This window comes from Petromyzon marinus, chromosome 75 (assembly GCF_048934315.1).
Source record: "Petromyzon marinus isolate PM22_M1 ecotype Great Lakes invasive population chromosome 75, UKy_Petmar_22M1.pri1.0, whole genome shotgun sequence".
Lineage (NCBI taxonomy): Eukaryota > Metazoa > Chordata > Hyperoartia > Petromyzontiformes > Petromyzontidae > Petromyzon > Petromyzon marinus.
In genome coordinates, this window is record NC_133741.1 from 5,072,499 (window position 1) to 5,090,870 (window position 18,372).

The 18,372-nt window shown below is 60.0% G+C and overlaps 1 protein-coding gene across 1 annotated transcript; it reads left to right on the top strand.

Annotated features, from left to right (window-relative positions):
- The first annotated feature begins 1,992 nt into the window (after positions 1–1,992).
- On the top strand, positions 1,993–18,055 carry SZRD1 (SUZ RNA binding domain containing 1). Its single transcript, XM_076056325.1, has 4 exons — positions 1,993–2,053; positions 10,852–11,004; positions 14,540–14,674; positions 17,260–18,055. Exons 3-4 carry the CDS (start codon positions 14,553–14,555, stop codon positions 17,450–17,452), a joined length of 315 nt encoding a protein of 104 aa, XP_075912440.1. The 5' UTR covers positions 1,993–2,053; positions 10,852–11,004; positions 14,540–14,552; the 3' UTR covers positions 17,453–18,055.
- The last annotated feature ends 317 nt before the right edge of the window (positions 18,056–18,372 follow it).

Below are 18,372 nucleotides of genomic sequence, written 5' to 3' on the forward strand. Positions count from 1 at the left end.
CCGCTCACGGCCAACACCAGTGACGATTATCTGAACCGGTCCCGGGCCTCCCCTAGGTCGACTCAGCCTCAAATGAGTACCTGGTGCGGTGTGTAAACATCGCCACTAGGGAGACAAAGGCGGTCGGGCGTGGTGCTGGCCTCCCACCCGCCGGTGTACCGTTACCGGCCTTCATAGGTGCTCGCTAACAGCACTTGCCCCTACAGTCTGTTAAGGCTATATGGGGGATCTTTATTTATCTTTGTCCATGTATTTGTGTCTGTGTGTGTATTTGTTTGTCTGTGTGTGGTGTGTTCGTGTGTGGTGTGTCTGTATGTTGTGTGTCTGTGTGCGTGTCCGTCCATGTATTTGTGTGTCTGTGTGCGGTGTGTGTGTGGTGTGTATGTGCAGGTTTAGTGTCTGTGTGTGGTGTGTGTGTTTGTTGTGTGTGGTGTGTGTGCGTCTGTGTGTCAGTGTTGGTAGGTGGTGCAGGCTATGTCTATGTGTGTATGTGTGTGTGGTGTGTCTGAGTATGTGTGTGTGGTGTGTGTTTGTGTGGTGTAGGCAGGCCAGTATGAATGTTGGAAACATTTAGGCTAGCCTGCCTACGATCCATCCTGGGTTTAACCAGGCTGGATTGTGTGATGAGCTCACAAATCCTTGAAAGATCTGGGCAAAGTCCCATCGGTGAGCTCCTCCGGCAGGCAAAGCTGCGTTGGCTGGGTCATGTCGCCCGCATGCCCAGCCACCGCATGCCGAAACAGCTTTTGTTCGGCCGGATAGAGGGGGCTAAACGGGCACGGCACTGGCTAGAGAAGAGATGGAGTGATGTGGTACAGGAGGACGTGGAGCTGAGTGGACTTGCCGATGACTGGTACCAGCGGTGTCAAGATCGGCCTCTGTGGAGGAGGCTCGTGAAGGACGCTACTGGGCAGTTGGAGGCAGTCGCCCTCCAACAACAACGGAGGGCGGAGGAGCGACGCTCACAACAACGAGCGGAGCGCCGGGTGGCTAAAGCACAGCGGGTTGGCACAGTAGGGGGCACAGGTGGTGCATCAGCCAGTCATCTCAGTCATCTCAGTCAGTCGACCCGTGGCACCTGCTGGGTCTGCCCTGTGACCTCCTGACAGCGGGCGTTCGACACTTCACGTGGCCTCAGTGTGCACATAGCCTGGCACAAGCGTCGTGGTGACGTCACCGCCACTTAGTGGCGAATGGCGGTTGTTGGTGGTGGTGGAGATGGTGGTCGTGGAGATGGTGGTGGTGGGGAGATGGTGGTGATGGTGGTGATGGTAATGGAGGTGGTGGTGGTGGTGGAGACGGTGGTGATGGTGGTGGTGGAGATGGTGATGGTGGTGGAGATGGTGATGGTGGTGGAGATGGTGGTGGAGATGGTGGTGATGGTGGTGGTGATGGTGGTGATGGTGGTGGTGATGGTGGTGATGGTGGTGGTGGTGATGGTGGTGGTGGTAGTGGAGGTGATGGTGGTGGTGGTAGTGGAGGTGGTGGTGGTGGTGGTGGAGACGGTGGTGGTGGTGGTGGTGGTGGTCGAGGTGGTAGAGACGGTGGTGGTGGTGGTGGAGACGGTGGTGGTGGAGATGGTTGTGATGGAAGTGGTGGTAGTGGTGGTGGTGGAGACGGTGGTGGTGGTGGTGGTAGTGGTGGTGATGGTGGTGGTGGTAGTAGTGGTGGTGGAGACAGTGGTGGTGGTGGTTGGAGACGGTGGTGTTGATGGTGATGGTGGAGGTGGTGGTGGTAGTGGTGGGTGATGGTGGTGGTGGTAGTGGTGGTGATGATGGTGGTGGTGGTGGTGGAGACAGTGGTGGTGGTGGTGGAGACGGTGGTGGTGATGGTGGTGGTGGTGGTAGTGGTGGTGATGGTGGTGGTGGTAGTGGTGGTGGTGGTGATGGTGGTAGTGGTGGTGGTGATGATGGTGGTAGTGATGATGGTGATGGTGGTAGTGGTGGTAATAGTGGTAGTGGAGGTAGTGATGGTGTCACCTGCGTTTTCTGCGTCCCCAGGAGCTCGATCGTCAACTGGACGCGACGCTGAAGATTTACACAAAGCGGGAGAGGTGAGACTCCACCACTCACACAGACAAAGGTCCCCCAGGTAGCCTCTGGCAGGCTGTAGGGGCAAGTGCTGTCAGTAGCATCACCTACACACAGACAAAGCTCCCCCATGTAGCCTCTAGCAGGCTGTAGGGGCAAGTGCTGTTAGTAGCAGCACCTACACACAGACAAAGGTCCCCCGTGTAGCCTCTAGCAGGCTGTAGGGGCAAGTGCTGTCAGTAGTAGCATCACCTACACACAGACAAAGATCCTCCAGGTAGCCTCTAGCAGGCTGTAAGGGCAAGTGCTGTCAGTAGTAGCATCACCTACACACAGACAAAGATCCTCCAGGTAGCCTCTAGCAGGCTGTAGGGGCAAGTGCTGTTAGTAGCACCTACACACAGACAAAGCTCCCCCGTGTAGCCTCTAGCAGGCTGTAGGGGCAAGTGCTGTTAGCAGTGGCACCTACACACAGACAAAGATCCTCCGTGTAGCCTCTAGCAGGCTGTAGGGGCAAGTGCTGTTAGTAGTAGCAGCACCTATACACAGACAAAGGTCCCCCAGGTAGCCTCTAGCAGGCTGTAGGGGCAAGTGCTGTTAGTAGTAGCTACCTACACAGACAAAGGTCCCCCAGGTAGCCTCTAGCAGGCTGTAGGGGCAAGTGCTGTCAGTAGTAGCGAGTAGCAGCACCTACACACAGACAAAGGCCCCCCTTGTAGCCTCTAGCAGGCTCTAGGGGCAAGTGCTGTTAGTAGTAGCATCACCTACACACAGACAAAGCTCCTCCAGGTAGCCTCTAGCAGGCTGTAGGGGCAAGTGCTGTTAGTAGTAGCTACCTACACAGACAAAGATCCCACGTGTAGCCTCTAGCAGGCTGTAGGGGCAAGTGCTGTTAGCAGTGGCACCTACACACAGACAAAGATCCCCCGTGTAGCCTCTAGCAGGCTGTAGGGGCAAGTGCTGTTAGTAGTAGCAGCACCTACACACAGACAAAGATCCCCCGTGTAGCCTCTAGCAGGCTGTAGGGGCAAGTGCTGTTAGCAGTGGCACCTACACACAGACAAAGATCCCCCATGTAGCCTCTAGCAGGCTCTAGGGGCAAGTGCTGTTAGCAGTGGCACCTACACACAGACAAAGATCCCCCGTGTAGCCTCTAGCAGGCTGTAGGGGCAAGTGCTGTCAGTAGTAGCATCACCTACACACAGACAAAGATCCTCCAGGTAGCCTCTAGCAGGCTGTAGGGGCAAGTGCTGTTAGTAATAGCTACCTACACAGACAAAGATCCCCCGTGTAGCCTCTAGCAGGCTGTAGGGGCAAGTGCTGTCAGTAGTAGCATCACCTACACACAGACAAAGCTCCCCCAGGTAGCCTCTAGCAGGCTGTAGGGGCAAGTGCTGTTAGCAGTGGCACCTATACACATACAAAGACCCCCCGTGTAGCCTCTGGCAGGCTGGAAGGGGCAAGTGCTGTGAGTAGCAGCACCTACACACAGACAAAGCTCCCCCAGGTAGCCTCTAGCAGGCTGTAGGGGCAAGTGTTGTTAGTAGCAGCACCTACACACAGACAAAGAGCCCCCGTGTAGCCTCTAGCAGGCTGTAGGGGCAAGTGCTGTTAGTAGTAGTGAGTAGCAGCACCTACACACAGACAAAGATCCCCCAGGTAGCCTCTAGCAGGCTGTAGGGGCAAGTGCTGTTAGTAGCAGCACCTACACACAGTCAAAGATCCCCCATGTAGCCTCTAGCAGGCTGTAGGGGCAAGTGCTGTTAGTAGTAGCAGCAACTACACACAGACAAAGCTCCCCCAGATAGCCTCTAGCAGGCTGTAGGGGCAAGTGCTGTTAGTAGTAGCATCACCTACACACAGACAAAGCTCCCCCAGATAGCCTCTAGCAGGCTCTAGGGGCAAGTGCTGTTAGTAGTAGCATCACCTACACACAGACAAAGCTCCTCCAGGTAGCCTCTAGCAGGCTGTAGGGGCAAGTGCTGTTAGTAGTAGCTACCTACACAGACAAAGATCCCACGTGTAGCCTCTAGCAGGCTGTAGGGGCAAGTGCTGTTAGCAGTGGCACCTACACACAGACAAAGATCCCCCGTGTAGCCTCTAGCAGGCTGTAGGGGCAAGTGCTGTTAGTAGTAGCAGCACCTACACACAGACAAAGATCCCCCGTGTAGCCTCTAGCAGGCTGTAGGGGCAAGTGCTGTTAGCAGTGGCACCTACACACAGACAAAGATCCCCCATGTAGCCTCTAGCAGGCTCTAGGGGCAAGTGCTGTTAGCAGTGGCACCTACACACAGACAAAGATCCCCCGTGTAGCCTCTAGCAGGCTGTAGGGGCAAGTGCTGTCAGTAGTAGCATCACCTACACACAGACAAAGATCCTCCAGGTAGCCTCTAGCAGGCTGTAGGGGCAAGTGCTGTTAGTAATAGCTACCTACACAGACAAAGATCCCCCGTGTAGCCTCTAGCAGGCTGTAGGGGCAAGTGCTGTCAGTAGTAGCATCACCTACACACAGACAAAGCTCCCCCAGGTAGCCTCTAGCAGGCTGTAGGGGCAAGTGCTGTTAGCAGTGGCACCTATACACATACAAAGACCCCCCGTGTAGCCTCTGGCAGGCTGGAAGGGGCAAGTGCTGTGAGTAGCAGCACCTACACACAGACAAAGCTCCCCCAGGTAGCCTCTAGCAGGCTGTAGGGGCAAGTGTTGTTAGTAGCAGCACCTACACACAGACAAAGAGCCCCCGTGTAGCCTCTAGCAGGCTGTAGGGGCAAGTACTGTTAGTAGTAGTGAGTAGCAGCACCTACACACAGACAAAGATCCCCCAGGTAGCCTCTAGCAGGCTGTAGGGGCAAGTGCTGTTAGTAGCAGCACCTACACACAGTCAAAGATCCCCCATGTAGCCTCTAGCAGGCTGTAGGGGCAAGTGCTGTTAGTAGTAGCAGCAACTACACACAGACAAAGCTCCCCCAGATAGCCTCTAGCAGGCTGTAGGGGCAAGTGCTGTTAGTAGTAGCATCACCTACACACAGACAAAGCTCCCCCAGATAGCCTCTAGCAGGCTGTAGGGGCAAGTGCTGTTAGTAGTAGCGAGTAGCAGCACCTACACACAGACAAAGATCCCCCGTGTAGCCTCTAGCAGGCTGTAGGGGCAAGTGCTGTTAGTAGTAGCGAGTAGCAGCACCTACACACAGACAAAGATCCCCCATGTAGCCTCTAGCAGGCTGTAGGGGCTAGTCCTGATTGCTACTCGACCGCTCCCGAGAAACACACACTCACACACTCACAAACACACACACTCACTATAACAACAACAACCGCCATTTGCCACTCAATGGCGGTGACGTCACCACGACGCTTGTGCCAGGCTTTGTGCACCTTGAGGCCACGTGAAGTGTCGAACGCCCGCTGGCAGGAGGTCACGGGGCAGACCCAGGTGCCACGTGTCGACTGACTGAGACGACCGAGATGACTGGCTGATGCACCACCTGTGCCCCCTACTGTGCTAACTTGCTGTGCTTTAGCCACCCGGCGCTCCGCGCGTTGTTGTGAGCGTCGCTCCTCCGCCCTACGTTGTTGTTGGAGGGCGACTGCCTCCAACTGCCCAGTAGCGTCCTTCACGAGCCTCCTCCACAGAGGCCGATCTTGACACCGCTGGTACCAGTCATCGGCAAGTCCACTCAGCTCCACGTCCCCCTGTACCACATCACTCCATCTCTTCTCTAGCCCGTGTCGCGCCAGTTTAGCCCCCTCTATCCGGCCGAAAAAAAGCTGTTTAGGCATGCGGTAGCTGGGCATGTGGGCTACATGACCCAGCCATCGCAGCCTTGCCTGCCGGAGGAGCTCACCGATGGGACTTTGTCCAGATCTTTCAAGGATTTGTGAGCTGACACAATCCAGCCTGGTTAAAGCCAGGATGGATCAAAGGCAGGTCAGCCTAAATGTTTCCAACCGGCGAAGATGCTCCATTAGGGGGGTCCACGTTTCGCAAGCGTAGAGAAGGGAGGGAATGACTGTGGCCGAGAAGACCCGAAGCTTCGTGTGGAGCGACAGACCAGGTAGCTTCCACACAGCGTTATGCAACCGATAAAAAGATAATGCCGCTCGACTGATTCGGAGTGAGTCCTCTGATGTTAAACCGGAGCCGGTCATGAGCACACTGCCCAGGTATGGGAAACTCTCCACTCGCTCCACAACTGCCCCATCACCGATTGGGAGTTGTGGGGGTGGAGTGTCCGATGGTACAAAATACCCAGGCAGGTGCTTAGTTTTGGTGGGACTGATGGTAAGGCCCCATCTCTTAGTGGCACGCTCCAGTCTCAGCAGCAGCGTCTCCAACTCCTCCTCTGAATGAGCAGCTATTACCAAATCATCGGCATACATAACGTGGTTGAGCAATAGGGAGCCATCCCTTGACCGCACCCGGGCATCGATCAGCCTCCCATTATATCTGTACCAAATGGAGATTCCCCCGGTACAGCTATTGAATGCTTCACGAACTACGTGGTCAAAATAGATGTTAAATAATGTGGGAGCCAGAGGACATCCCTGTCGCACCCCAAGGTGTACAGGGAATGGCTCAGACTCCCAGCCACGTAGTTTTACCCGGGCCCGCTCACCATCATGAAGGTCCTTAATGAGCGTGAGCAGAGGGTCAGGTACTCCGAAAACACGAAGAACAACCCAGAGCCCAGGCCTACTGATGGTATCATAGGCCTTGACCAGGTCTATGAAGCAGAGATGTAGGTCTTGTTGGAATTCCCTACACCTCTGCTGTAGCAGATGGACAGAAAATATGGCATCTGTGCAGGACCGCCCTTTCCTGAAAACGCATTGGGGCTCCGCAAGCCTTTCCTCAGCGTGCCTGGCAAGGCGATGTTGAATAATCCTTGCCAGGACCTTTCCCGGCACACTGAGGAGTGAGATGCCCCTGTAGTTGTTACAGTCTGTGCGGTCCCCCTTCTTAAAGAGGGGGACCACCAGGGCATCCTTCCAATCCTGCGGAACCCGTCCAGTGGTCCAGACTGTTGTTATGATGTCATATAGGGCAGTCTGTGCACAAACGCCACCCTCAGCATTTCGCTTGGGAGATCATCTCTGCCCGCTGCCTTTCCTGGTCTCAGACTCTGGATCGCCTTCAGTACTTGCACAACGGATGGCACCTCAACCAGCCACTCACAGGGGGTGACTTCCTCCAATATTTGAGGCACCGCAGCCTCAGCAGGGTCATCCCCACTTTGTCCCATGATGTTTTTCAGGCTGAGGGATCCCCCCTCCCCCAGGACCTCACAGAAATGCTCAGCAAATCTACAAACCTGTTCCTGGGGGTCAGAGATAGGATCACCGTCCTTTCCCCTAATGATGGTAATAGGTGTGGCGCTGCAGGTTACTTTTTTATGGAGTTTAATAGGGATTTGTGATCGCGGGCCATTGAGGCAGACTCCATCTTCTCAGCAACCCGCGACCACCACCCATCCTTGCAGCGCCTCACGGCTCTCCGAACCTCCGAGCGAAGGCTGCGGTAAGCCTCCTCATTCTCTGTTGTGGGATGCTGTAGCCGATGAGAGTGGGCCTGTCGCTTTTTCTCAGCCAGCCTGAACACCTCCTCTGTCAGCCAGAGTCTATGGGGAGGTCTGGACCACGTACCCAAAGCAGCCATTGCAGCTGCATGAGTCACAGTCCTAAACCTCGCCCATTTACCCTCGACATCAGGAGGAGTGGGGGACGATGCTAACCCCAGCCGCAAGCGATGATGAAATTCTCGTTTGCAACTTTCATCAGCTAACTGAGGCCATGCCACCTTAGGTTGGAATGGGGTCCTGGGTGTACACCCACCACCGGAGTGGAAGAATGGCAGGTGCATCTTACAGATGACTAGTCAATGGTCAGAGGGCAGATCAGCTCTACAGTAGGTCCTGGTGTCAAGGACATGGGCTTGCATCTGCTGGTCCGTCACTACGTAGTCCAGCAGATGTTCTTGCTTGGACCCGGCATGCATCCATGATGTTGTGTGGATGCGCCGATGCGCCGATGCCGTGTTGGTAATTACAAGCCCATGGGCTGCACAAAAATCTAGCAGCCTCCTACCGTTGTTATTGAGCTGATCTGGCCCATGCTCCAATCACTCCAGACCAGGTGCCAGCATCATGACCAACTCGGGCATTAATGTCACCCAACAAGATGACTCTATCCCGAGGGGCCACTTTAGCCAGCACCTGTGACAGGAGGTCATAGAAGGCATCTGACTCATCGGCCTTGCCTGCATCCCTCCACAGATGTTCGTCTTCGGTGGGGCATAAGTAACCACGACCACCACTCCTCGCCTCCGGTTGATGGGAAGGCGAGCCCAAAGTAGCCTGGGGCTGACATCTTCCCACAACTCACCGCCACACTCCCACGCCCCCCTTCATTCTTTTGTTCAGAAGAAGAGCCACTCCCTGTTGTTTGGCAGTCTCCTGCCCCGAGTAGAGGACTGTCCACCCCTCATGTTAGCGGGAGCCAGAGACGGTCCACCAGACCTCCTGAATGCCACAGAGATCCAGGCGGTACCGGTCCAGCTCCCGACAGAGGAGTGGCAGCCTCTCCTCCGCAGTGAGCGTTCGAACATTCCACGTGGCCACACGAAGTGGCTTTTCGTTGTTTCTGGAGGAGCCCCGAGGGTAGAGATTCAATCTCCTGGCTCCGCCAATTAGGGTTTGGCCAGGAGACGTCATAGACGCCTGGCCCCCCGGGCCTCCGGTTACATATTTAAGTCGTGGTTTAGTGGTAAATTTTTTAATGTGGAGGGGTTACCAGCCCCTCGCACCCGTCCAGAGCCCCTGTTTAGCCCCTGTGGTGGTCACAGACTCCATGAGGTGAAAGGCCAATCGGAATTGGCCCACCGCCCACAGGCACTGTCCACGACAGAGTTGCCCCGTCCGGCACAGCGAGGAGGAAAGGGGTTGCCTTGCCGGACACACACACACACAGACTAACGCACACACACTCACAATCAGTCACTCAATCACTCACCAACCCACTCAGCCACTCACACACTCACTCAACCACTCACCCCCCACTCACTCACCCACTCACTCACTCCCCACTCACCACTCACTCACCCACCCACCCACTCACTCACCCCCACCACACCCCCACTCACCCACCCACCCACCCACCCTCCCTCACTCACCTCCCCACCCACCTCCACTCACTCCCACCCTCCCCCACCCACCCACCCACCACTCACTCACCACTCACTCCCCACCCACCCACCCACCCACTCACCACCCACCCACTCACCCCCCCCCACCCACCCACCCACCCACCCACCACCCTCACCACTCACCCACTCACTCACCCACTCACTCACCCACCATCTCACCCACTCACCCACCCACCACCACCCACCCACTCACACCCCACTCACTCACCCACCCACCCACCACCACCCACCCACCCACCCACCCCCACCCCACCCACTCACCCACCCACCCACCCCCCACCCACCACTCACCCACCCACCACCCACCCACTCACCCACCCACCCACCCTCACCCACCCACCCCCCTCACCCACCCACCCACCCCACTCCACCCACCCACCCACCCACTCACCCACCCACCCACCCACCACCCACCCACCCACCCACCACCCACTCACTCACCCACCCACCCACCCTACCCACTCACCCACCCACTCACTCACTCACTCACCCCACCCCACCACTCACCCACCCACTCACTCACACACCACCCACCTCCACCACCCACCCACCCACTCACCCACCCACTCACCCACCCACTCACTCTCACCCACCCACCCACTCACCCACCCACCCCCACCCACCCACTCACTCACCCACCCACCCACTCACACTCTCACTCACTCCCCACTCACCCACTCACCACCCACTCCACCCACTCACCACCCACCCACTCACTCACCCACCCACACACCACCACCCACCCACCCACCCACTCACCCACACTCACTCACTCACCCACCCACTCACTCCTCACTCACCCACCCACCCACTCACCCACTCACCCACCCACCCACCCACTCACTCACTCACCCACCCACACTCACTCACCCACCCACCTCACACACCCACCCATCCACCCACCACCCATCCACTCACCCACCCACCCACCCACTCACTCACCCACCCACCCACCACTCACTCACCCACCCACCCACCCACTCACCCACTCACTCACTCACTCACCCACCCACTCACTCACTCACTCACCCACCCACCCACTCACCCACTCACCCACCCACCCACCCACTCACCCACCCACCCACCCACTCACCCACTCACCCACCCACCCACCCACTCACCCACTCACCCACCCACCCACTCACTCACCCACCCACTCACTCACCCACCCACTCACTCACCCACCCACCCACCCACCCACCCACTCACCCACCCACCCACTCACTCACCCACCCACTCACCCACTCACTCACTCACTCACCCACTCACCCACCCACCCACTCACTCACCCACTCACCCACCCACCCACCCACTCACCCACTCACTCACTCACCCACTCACCCACGCACTCACTCACTCACTCACCCACCCCCTCACTCACTCACCCACCCACTCACCCACCCACTCACTCACCCACCCACCCACCCACCCACCCCCTCACTCACTCACCCACCCACTCACTCACTCACTCACCCACCCACTCACTCACTCACCCACCCACCCACTCACTCACCCACCCACTCACCCACTCACTCACCCACTCACCCACTCACCCACTCACTCACCCACTCACTCACTCACCCACCCACTGACTCACCCACCCACCCTGCCACCGCCCCGCAGCAGCAGGCAGGCCCCGGGTGCTCCCGTGGTGGCCAGGCTGCTGCTGGAGGAGGACTCTGGCAGGACGAAGTTCACTCCACAGATTCGCATCCTCAAGCGGCCCAGCGACGGGGACGGCCACGGCGGAGGAGGCGGTGCCGGAACCACGGCCAGGTGGGGCCCTCGGGGGGCGGGGGGGGGGGGGGGGGGGCGCGGGGGGGGGGGGCGGGGGTGGGTCTCTTCCCCGTGTCTCCCCGTGTCTCCCCGTGTCTCCCTCTCTCTCCCCGTGTCTCCCCGTGTCTCCCCGTGTCTCCCTCTCTCTCCCCGTGTCTCCCGTGTCTCCCTCTCTCTCCCCGTGTCTCCCCGTGTCTCCCCGTGTCTCCCCGTCTCTCCCCGTGTCTCCCGTGTCTCTCTCCCCGTGTCTCTCTCCCCGTGTCTCTCTCCCAGTCTCTCCCCGTGTCTCCCCGTGTCTCCCCGTGTCTCCCTCTCTCTCCCCATGTCTCCCCGTGTCTCTCTCCCCGTGTCTCCCCGTGTCTCCCACTCTCTCCCCGTGTCTCCCACTCTCTCCCCGTGTCTCCCCGTGTCTCCCTCTTTCTCCCCGTGTCTCCCCGTGTCTCCCTCTCTCTCCCCGTGTCTCCCCGTGTCTCCCTCTCTCTCTCCCCGTGTCTCCCACTCTCTCCCCGTGTCTCCCCGTGTCTCCCTCTCTCTCCCCGTGTCTCCCCGTGTCTCCCCGTGTCTCCCTGTGTCTACCTCTCTCTCCCCGTGTCTCCCCGTGTCTCCCTCTCTCTCCTCGTGTCTCCCCGTGTCTCCCCCGTGTCTCCCTCTCTCTCCCGTGTCTCCCTCTCTCTCCCCGTGTCTCCCTCTCTCTCCCCGTGTCTCCCCGTGTCTCCCCGCCTCTCCCCGTGTCTCCCGTGTCTCACCGTGTCTCTCTCTCCCCGTGTCTCACTGTGTCTCTGTCTCCCCGTGTCTCCCTCTCTCTCCCCGTGTCTCCCCGTGTCTCCCTCTCTCTCCCCGTGTCTCTCTCTCTCTCCCCGTGTCTCCCCGTGTTCCCTCTCTCTCCCCCGTGTCTCCGTGTGTCTCCCCCTGTCTCCCCATGTCTCCCTGTGTCTCCCCGTGTCTCTCTCCCCGTGTCTCCGCGTGTCTCCCCGTGTCTCCCTCTCTCTCCCCGTGTCTCCCTCTCTCTCCCCGTGTCTCCCTCTCTCTCCCCGTGTCTCCCTCTCTCTCCCCGTGTCTCCCCGTGTCTCCCTCTCTCTCCGCGTGTCTCCCCGTGTCTCCCCGTGTCTCCCTGTGTCTCCCCGTGTCTCTCTCCCCGTGTCTCCCCGTGTCTCCCCGTGTCTCCCTCTCTCTCCCCGTGTCTCCCCGTGTCTCCCCGTGTCTCCCTCTCTCTCCCCGTGTCTCCCCGTGTCTCTCTCTCCCTCTCTCTCCCCGTGTCTCTCTCTCTCTCCCCGTGTCTCCCCGTGTCTCCCTCTCTCTCCCCGTGTCTCCGTGTGTCTCCCCTGTCTCCCCATGTCTCCCTGTGTCTCCCCGTGTCTCTCTCCCCGTGTCTCCGCGTGTCTCCCCGTGTCTCCCTCTCTCTCCCCGTGTCTCCCTCTCTCTCCCCGTGTCTCCCTCTCTCTCCCCGTGTCTCCCTCTCTCCCCCGTGTCTCCCCGTGTCTCCCTCTCTCTCCGCGTGTCTCCCCGTGTCTCCCTGTGTCTCCCCGTGTCTCTCTCCCCGTGTCTCCCCGTGTCTCCCCGTGTCTCCCTCTCTCTCCCCGTGTCTCCCCGTGTCTCCCCGTGTCTCCCTCTCTCTCCCCGTGTCTCCCCGTGTCTCTCTCTCCCGTGTCTCCCCGTGTCTCCCAGTCTCTTCCCCCGTGTCTCCCGTGTCTCCCCGTGTCTCCCCGTGTCTCCGCGTGTCTCTTCGTCTCTCCCTCTCTCTCCCCGTGTCTCTCTCCCAGTCTCTCCCGTGTCTCCCTCTCTCTCTCCATGTCTCCCCGTGTCTCCCTCTCTCTCTCCATGTCTCCCCGTGTCTCCCTCTCTCTCCCCGTGTCTCCCCGTGTCTCCCCGTGTCTCCCTCTCTCTCCCCGTGTCTCCCCGTGTCTCCCTCTCTCTCCCCGTGTCTCCCTCTCTCTCCCCGTGTCTCCCGTGTCTCTCCGTGTCTCCCTCTCTCTCCCCGTGTCTCCCCGTGTCTCCCTCTCTCTCCCCGTGTCTCCCCGTGTCTTCCTCTCTCTCCCCGTGTCTCCCCGTGTCTCCCTCTCTCTCCCCGTGTCTCTCCGTGTCTCCCTCTCTCTCCCCGTGTCTCCCTGTGTCTCCCTCTCTCTCCCCGTGTCTCCCCGTGTCTCCCTCTCTCTCTCCCCGTGTCTCCCCGTGTCTCCCTGTGTCTCCCTCTCTCTCCCCGTGTCTCCCCGTGTCTCCCCGTGTCTTCCTCTCTCTCCCCGTGTCTCCCCGTGTCTCTCCGTGTCTCCCTCTCTCTCCCCGTGTCTCCTTCTCTCTCCCCGTGTCTCCGTGTCTCCCTCTCTCTCCTCGTGTCTCCCCGTGTCTCCCTCTCTCTCCCCATGTCTCCCCGTGTCTCCCTCTCTCTCCCCGTGTCTCCCCGTGTCTCCCTCTCTCTCCCCGTGTCTCCCCGTGTCTCCCTCTCTCTCCCCGTGTCTCCCCGTGTCTCTCCGTGTCTCCCTCTCTCTCCCCGTGTCTCCCCGTGTCTCCCCGTGTCTCCCTCTCTCTCCCCGTGTCTCCCCGTGTCCCCGTGTCTCCCACTCTCTCCCTGTGTGTCTCTCTCTCTCCCCGTATCTCCCTCTCTCTCCCCGTGTCTCCCTCTCTCTCCCCGTGTCTCCCCGTGTCCCCGTGTCTCCCACTCTCTCCCTGTGTGTCTCTCTCTCTCCCCGTGTCTCCCTCTCTCTCCCCGTGTCTCCCTCTCTCTCCCCGTGTGTCCCCGTGTCTCCCACTCTCTCCCTGTGTGTCTCTCTCTCTCCCCGTGTCTCCCTCTCTCTCCCCGTGTCTCCCTCTCTCTCCCCGTGTCTCCCCGTGTCCCCGTGTCTCCCACTCTCTCCCCGTGTCTCTCTCTCTCTCCCCGTGTCTCCCTCTCTCTCCCCGTGTCTCCCTCTCTCTCCCCGTGTCTCACCGTGTCTCCCTCTCTCTCCCCCTCCCCGTGTCTCTCCGTGTCTCCCCGCGTCTCCCCGTGTCTCCCCGTGTCTCACCGTGTCTCCCCGTGTCCCCGTGTCTCCCACTCTCTCCCTGTGTGTGTCTCTCTCTCCCCGTGTCTCCCTCTCTCTCCCCGTGTCTCCCTCTCTCTCCCCGTGTCTCCCCGTGTCCCCGTGTCTCCCACTCTCTCCCCGTCTCTCTCTCTCTCTCCCCGTGTCTCTCTCTCTCTCCCCGTGTCTCCCTCTCTCTCCCCGTGTCTCCCTCTCTCTCCCCGTGTCTCACCGTGTCTCCCTCTCTCTCCCCGTGTCTCCCTCTCTCTCCCCGTGTCTCACCGTGTCTCCCTCTCTCTCCCCGTGTCTCACCGTGTCTCTCCGTGTCTCCGTGTCTCCCCGTGTCTCCCCTTGTCTCCCCGTGTCTCACCGTGTCTCCCCGTGTCTCACCGTGTCTCCCCGTGTCTCCCCGTGTCTCCCCGTGTCTCTCTCTCTCCCCGTGTCTCCCCTTGTCTCCCCGTGTCTCACCGTCTCTCTCTCTCTCCCCGTGTCTCTCCTCGTCACCCCCCGCCCCTCCTCATCTCCCTCCCCCCCCTCCCCCTCAGAGCCGCTCCTCCGATGAAGCCACTTGCTCAGCGCGAGGCGGAGTATGCGGAGGCTCGCCGGCGGATACTGGGGAGCAGCCCTCCACCTGACGACCAGGAGGAGGAGGAGCAAGGGGACTGCCCCCCCACGCACAGGTCAGGGGGGAGATGTGGGGGGGTGGAGATGGGTAGGGTGGTGGTTGGGGGGAAGATGTGGGGGGGTGGAGATGGGTAGGGTGGTGGGGGGGAGATGTGGGGGTGCTCGCAAGTGGCCTGGTGCGTCGGTGGGCGGGTGAGTGGGTCGGTGGGCGGGTGAGTGGGTCGGTGGGCGGGTGAGTGGGTCGGTGGGCGGGTGAGTGGGTCGGTGGGCGGGTGAGTGGGTCGGTGGGCGGGTGAGTGGGTCGGTGGGCGGGTGAGTGGGTCGGTGGGCGGGTGAGTGGGTCGGTGGGCGGGTGAGTGGGTCGGTGGGCGGGTGAGTGGGTCGGTGGGCGGGTGAGTGGGTCGGTGGGCGGGTGAGTGGGTCGGTGGGCTGGTGAGTGGGTCGGTGAGTGGGTCGGTGGGCGGGTGAGTGGGTCGGTGGGCGGGTGAGTGGGTCGGTGGGCGGGTGAGTGGGTCGGTGGGCGGGTGAGTGGGTCGGTGGACGGGTGAGTGGGTCGGTGGGCGGGTGAGTGGGTCGGTGGGCGGGTGAGTGGGTCGGTGGGCGGGTGAGTGGGTCGGTGGGCGGGTGAGTGGGTCGGTGGGCGGGTGAGTGGGTCGGTGGGCGGGTGAGTGGGTCGGTGGGCGGGTGAGTGGGTCGGTGGGCGGGTGAGTGGGTCGGTGGGCGGGTGAGTGGGTCGGTGGGCGGGTGAGTGGGTCGGTGGGCGGGTGAGTGGGTCGGTGGGCGGGTGAGTGGGTCGGTGGACGGGTGAGTGGGTCGGTGGGCGGGTGAGTGGGTCGGTGGACGGGTGAGTGGGTCGGTGGGCGGGTGAGTGGGTCGGTGGGCGGGTGAGTGGGTCGGTGGGCGGGTGAGTGGGTCGATGGGCGGGTGAGTGGGTCGGTGGGCGGGTGAGTGGGTCGGTGGGCGGGTGAGTGGGTCGGTGGGCGGGTGAGTGGGTCGGTGGGCGGGTGAGTGGGTCGGTGGGCGGGTGAGTGGGTCGGTGGGCTGGTGAGTGGGTCGGTGAGTGGGTCGGTGGGTGGGTGAGTGGGTCGGTGGGCGGGTGAGTGGGTCGGTGGGCGGGTGAGTGGGTCGGTGGGCGGGTGAGTGGGTCGGTGGGCGGGTGAGTGGGTCGGTGGGCTGGTGAGTGGGTCGGTGAGTGGGTCGGTGGGCGGGTGAGTGGGTCGGTGGGCGGGTGAGTGGGTCGGTGGGCGGGTGAGTGAGTGAGCGAGTGGGTGGGCGGGTGGGTGAGTGAGCGAGTGGGTGGGCGGGTGGGCGAGTGTGTGTGAACGTGTGTGTGAACGTGTGTGTGCGAGTGTGTGCGAGTGTGTGTGAACGTGTGTGTGTGTGCACATGTGTGTGAACGTTTAAGCGTGTGTGCGTGCACGTGTGTGCGCGTGTGTCTGTGTGAACGTGTATGTGTGAGCGTGTATGTGTGAGCGTGTATGTGTGAACATGTGTGTGTGTGAACATGTGTGTGTGTGCGTGTGTGTGTGTGTGCGTGTGTGTGCGTGTGTGTGTGTGCGTGCGTGTGTGTGAGCGCGTGTGTGTGTGAACGTGTGTGTGTGAGCGCGTGTGTGTGTGAACGTGTGAGCGTGTGTGTGTGTGTGCGTGTGTGCGCGTGTGTGTGTGTGTGTGAACATGTGTGTATGTGCGTGTGTGTGAACGTGTGTGTGTGCGTGTGTGTGTGCGTGTGTGTGTACGTGTGTGCGTGTGTGTGTACGCGTCTGTTGCTCCGCACTAAGCTTCAGGTCTTCTCGGCCACGGTCATTCCCTCCCTTCTCTACACTTGCGAAACGTGGACCCCCTTAATGGAACATCTTCGCCGGTTAGAAACGTTTAGGCTGGCCTGCCTACGATCCATCCTGGGTATAACCAGACTGGATTGTGTGAGGAGCTCACAAATCCTTGAAAGATCTGGGCAAGGTCCCATCGGTGAGCTCCTCCGGCAGGCAAGGCTGCAATGGCTGGGTCATGTAGCCCGCATGCCCAGCCACCGCATGCCTAAACAGCTTTTGTTCGGCCAGATAGAGGGGGCTAAACGGGCGTGGCATGGGCTAGAGAAGAGATGGAGTGATGTGGTACAGGAGGACGTGGAGCTGAGTGGACTTGCCGATGACTGGTACCAGCGGTGTCAAGATCGGCCTCTGTGGAGGAGGCTCGTGAAGGACGCTACTGGGCAGGTGGAGGTAGTCGCCCTCCAACAACAACGGAGGGCGGAGGAGCGACGCTCACAACAACGAGCGGAGCGCTGGGTGGCTAAAGCACAGCAGGTTGGCACAGTAGGGGGCACAGGTGGTGCATCAGCCAGTCATCTCAGTCAGTCGACCCGTGGCACCTGGGTCTGCCCCGTGACCTCCTGCCAGCGGGCGTTCGACACTTCACGTGGCCTCAGGGTGCACATAGCCTGGCACAAGCGTCGTGGTGACGTCACCGCCACTTAGTGGCGAATGGCGGTTGTTGTTGTTGTTGTGTGTGTGTGTGTATGTGTGTGTGTCTGTGTGTGTGTGTGTGTCTGTGTGTGTCTGTGTGTGTGTCTGTGTGTGTCTGTGTGTGAACGTGTATGTGTGTGTGTGTCTGTCTGTGTCTGTGTGTGCGTGCACCGCAGGCCCACGGCCAAGCCGCTGGTGAGCGGCTGCGGCGCCGGTGAGGAGGCAGCGGCGGCGGCCCTGGTGAGGAGGCAGCAGCAGCAGCAGCAGCAGCTCACCGGCGTGGTGAGGGGGCAGCAGCAGCAGCTCACCGGCGTGGTGAGGGCACCTCGCGGGCCAGACGGCACCCGCGGGTTCACGCAGAAGAGATAGGGGGAGGGGCACCGGGCCGCTAGCCCCGCCCCCTCCACTAACCTAGCCACGCCCCCTCCTTTCTAGCCCCGCGCGCCCCTGCTCCCCCCTCCCCACACCTAACCCCGCCCTGTCTACTTATAGCCCCGCCCCCTCTGTCCATAGCCCCGCCCTAAAGCATTACCTGGCCCCCTCCATTCCTCGCCCCACCCCTTCGACACCCTGGCCCCGCCCCCCCGTCTACTCTTAACCCCGCCCCCTCCGCTCCCTAGCCCCGCCCCCTCCACCCCACGCCCCCTCGCTATTGGGTGCCTGAGTTTGCGTGGTCAAGGGGGCTGATTTATAATGCACTAAGCATCAACGTCATCATCATCATTAACATCATCAGCATCAGCAGTAGCAACATCATCAGCAGCAGTAGCAACATCATCAGCAGCAGTAACATCATCAGTAGCAACGTCATCATCAGCAGCAACGTCGTCATCATCATCAGTAACATCATCATCAGTTGCAACGTCATCATCAGCAACATCATCATCAGTAACATCATCAGTAACATCATCATCAGTAACATCATCATCAGTAGCAACGTCATCATCAGCAACATCATCATCATCAGTAACATCAGCAGTAGCAACATCATCATCAGCAGCAACGTCATCCTTCATCAGTAACATCAGCAGTAGCAACGTCATCATCAGTAACATCATCAGCAGTAGCAACGTCATCATCAGCAGCAACGTCATCATCATCAGTAACATCAGCAGTAGCAACGTCATCATCAGCAACGTCATCAGTAACATCAGCAGCAGTAGCAACGTCATCATCAGTAACATCATCATCATCAGTAACATCATGAGCAGTAGCAACATCATCATCATCATCGTCATCATCATCATCGTCGTCATCGTCGTCATCGTCATCATCATCGTCATCATCGT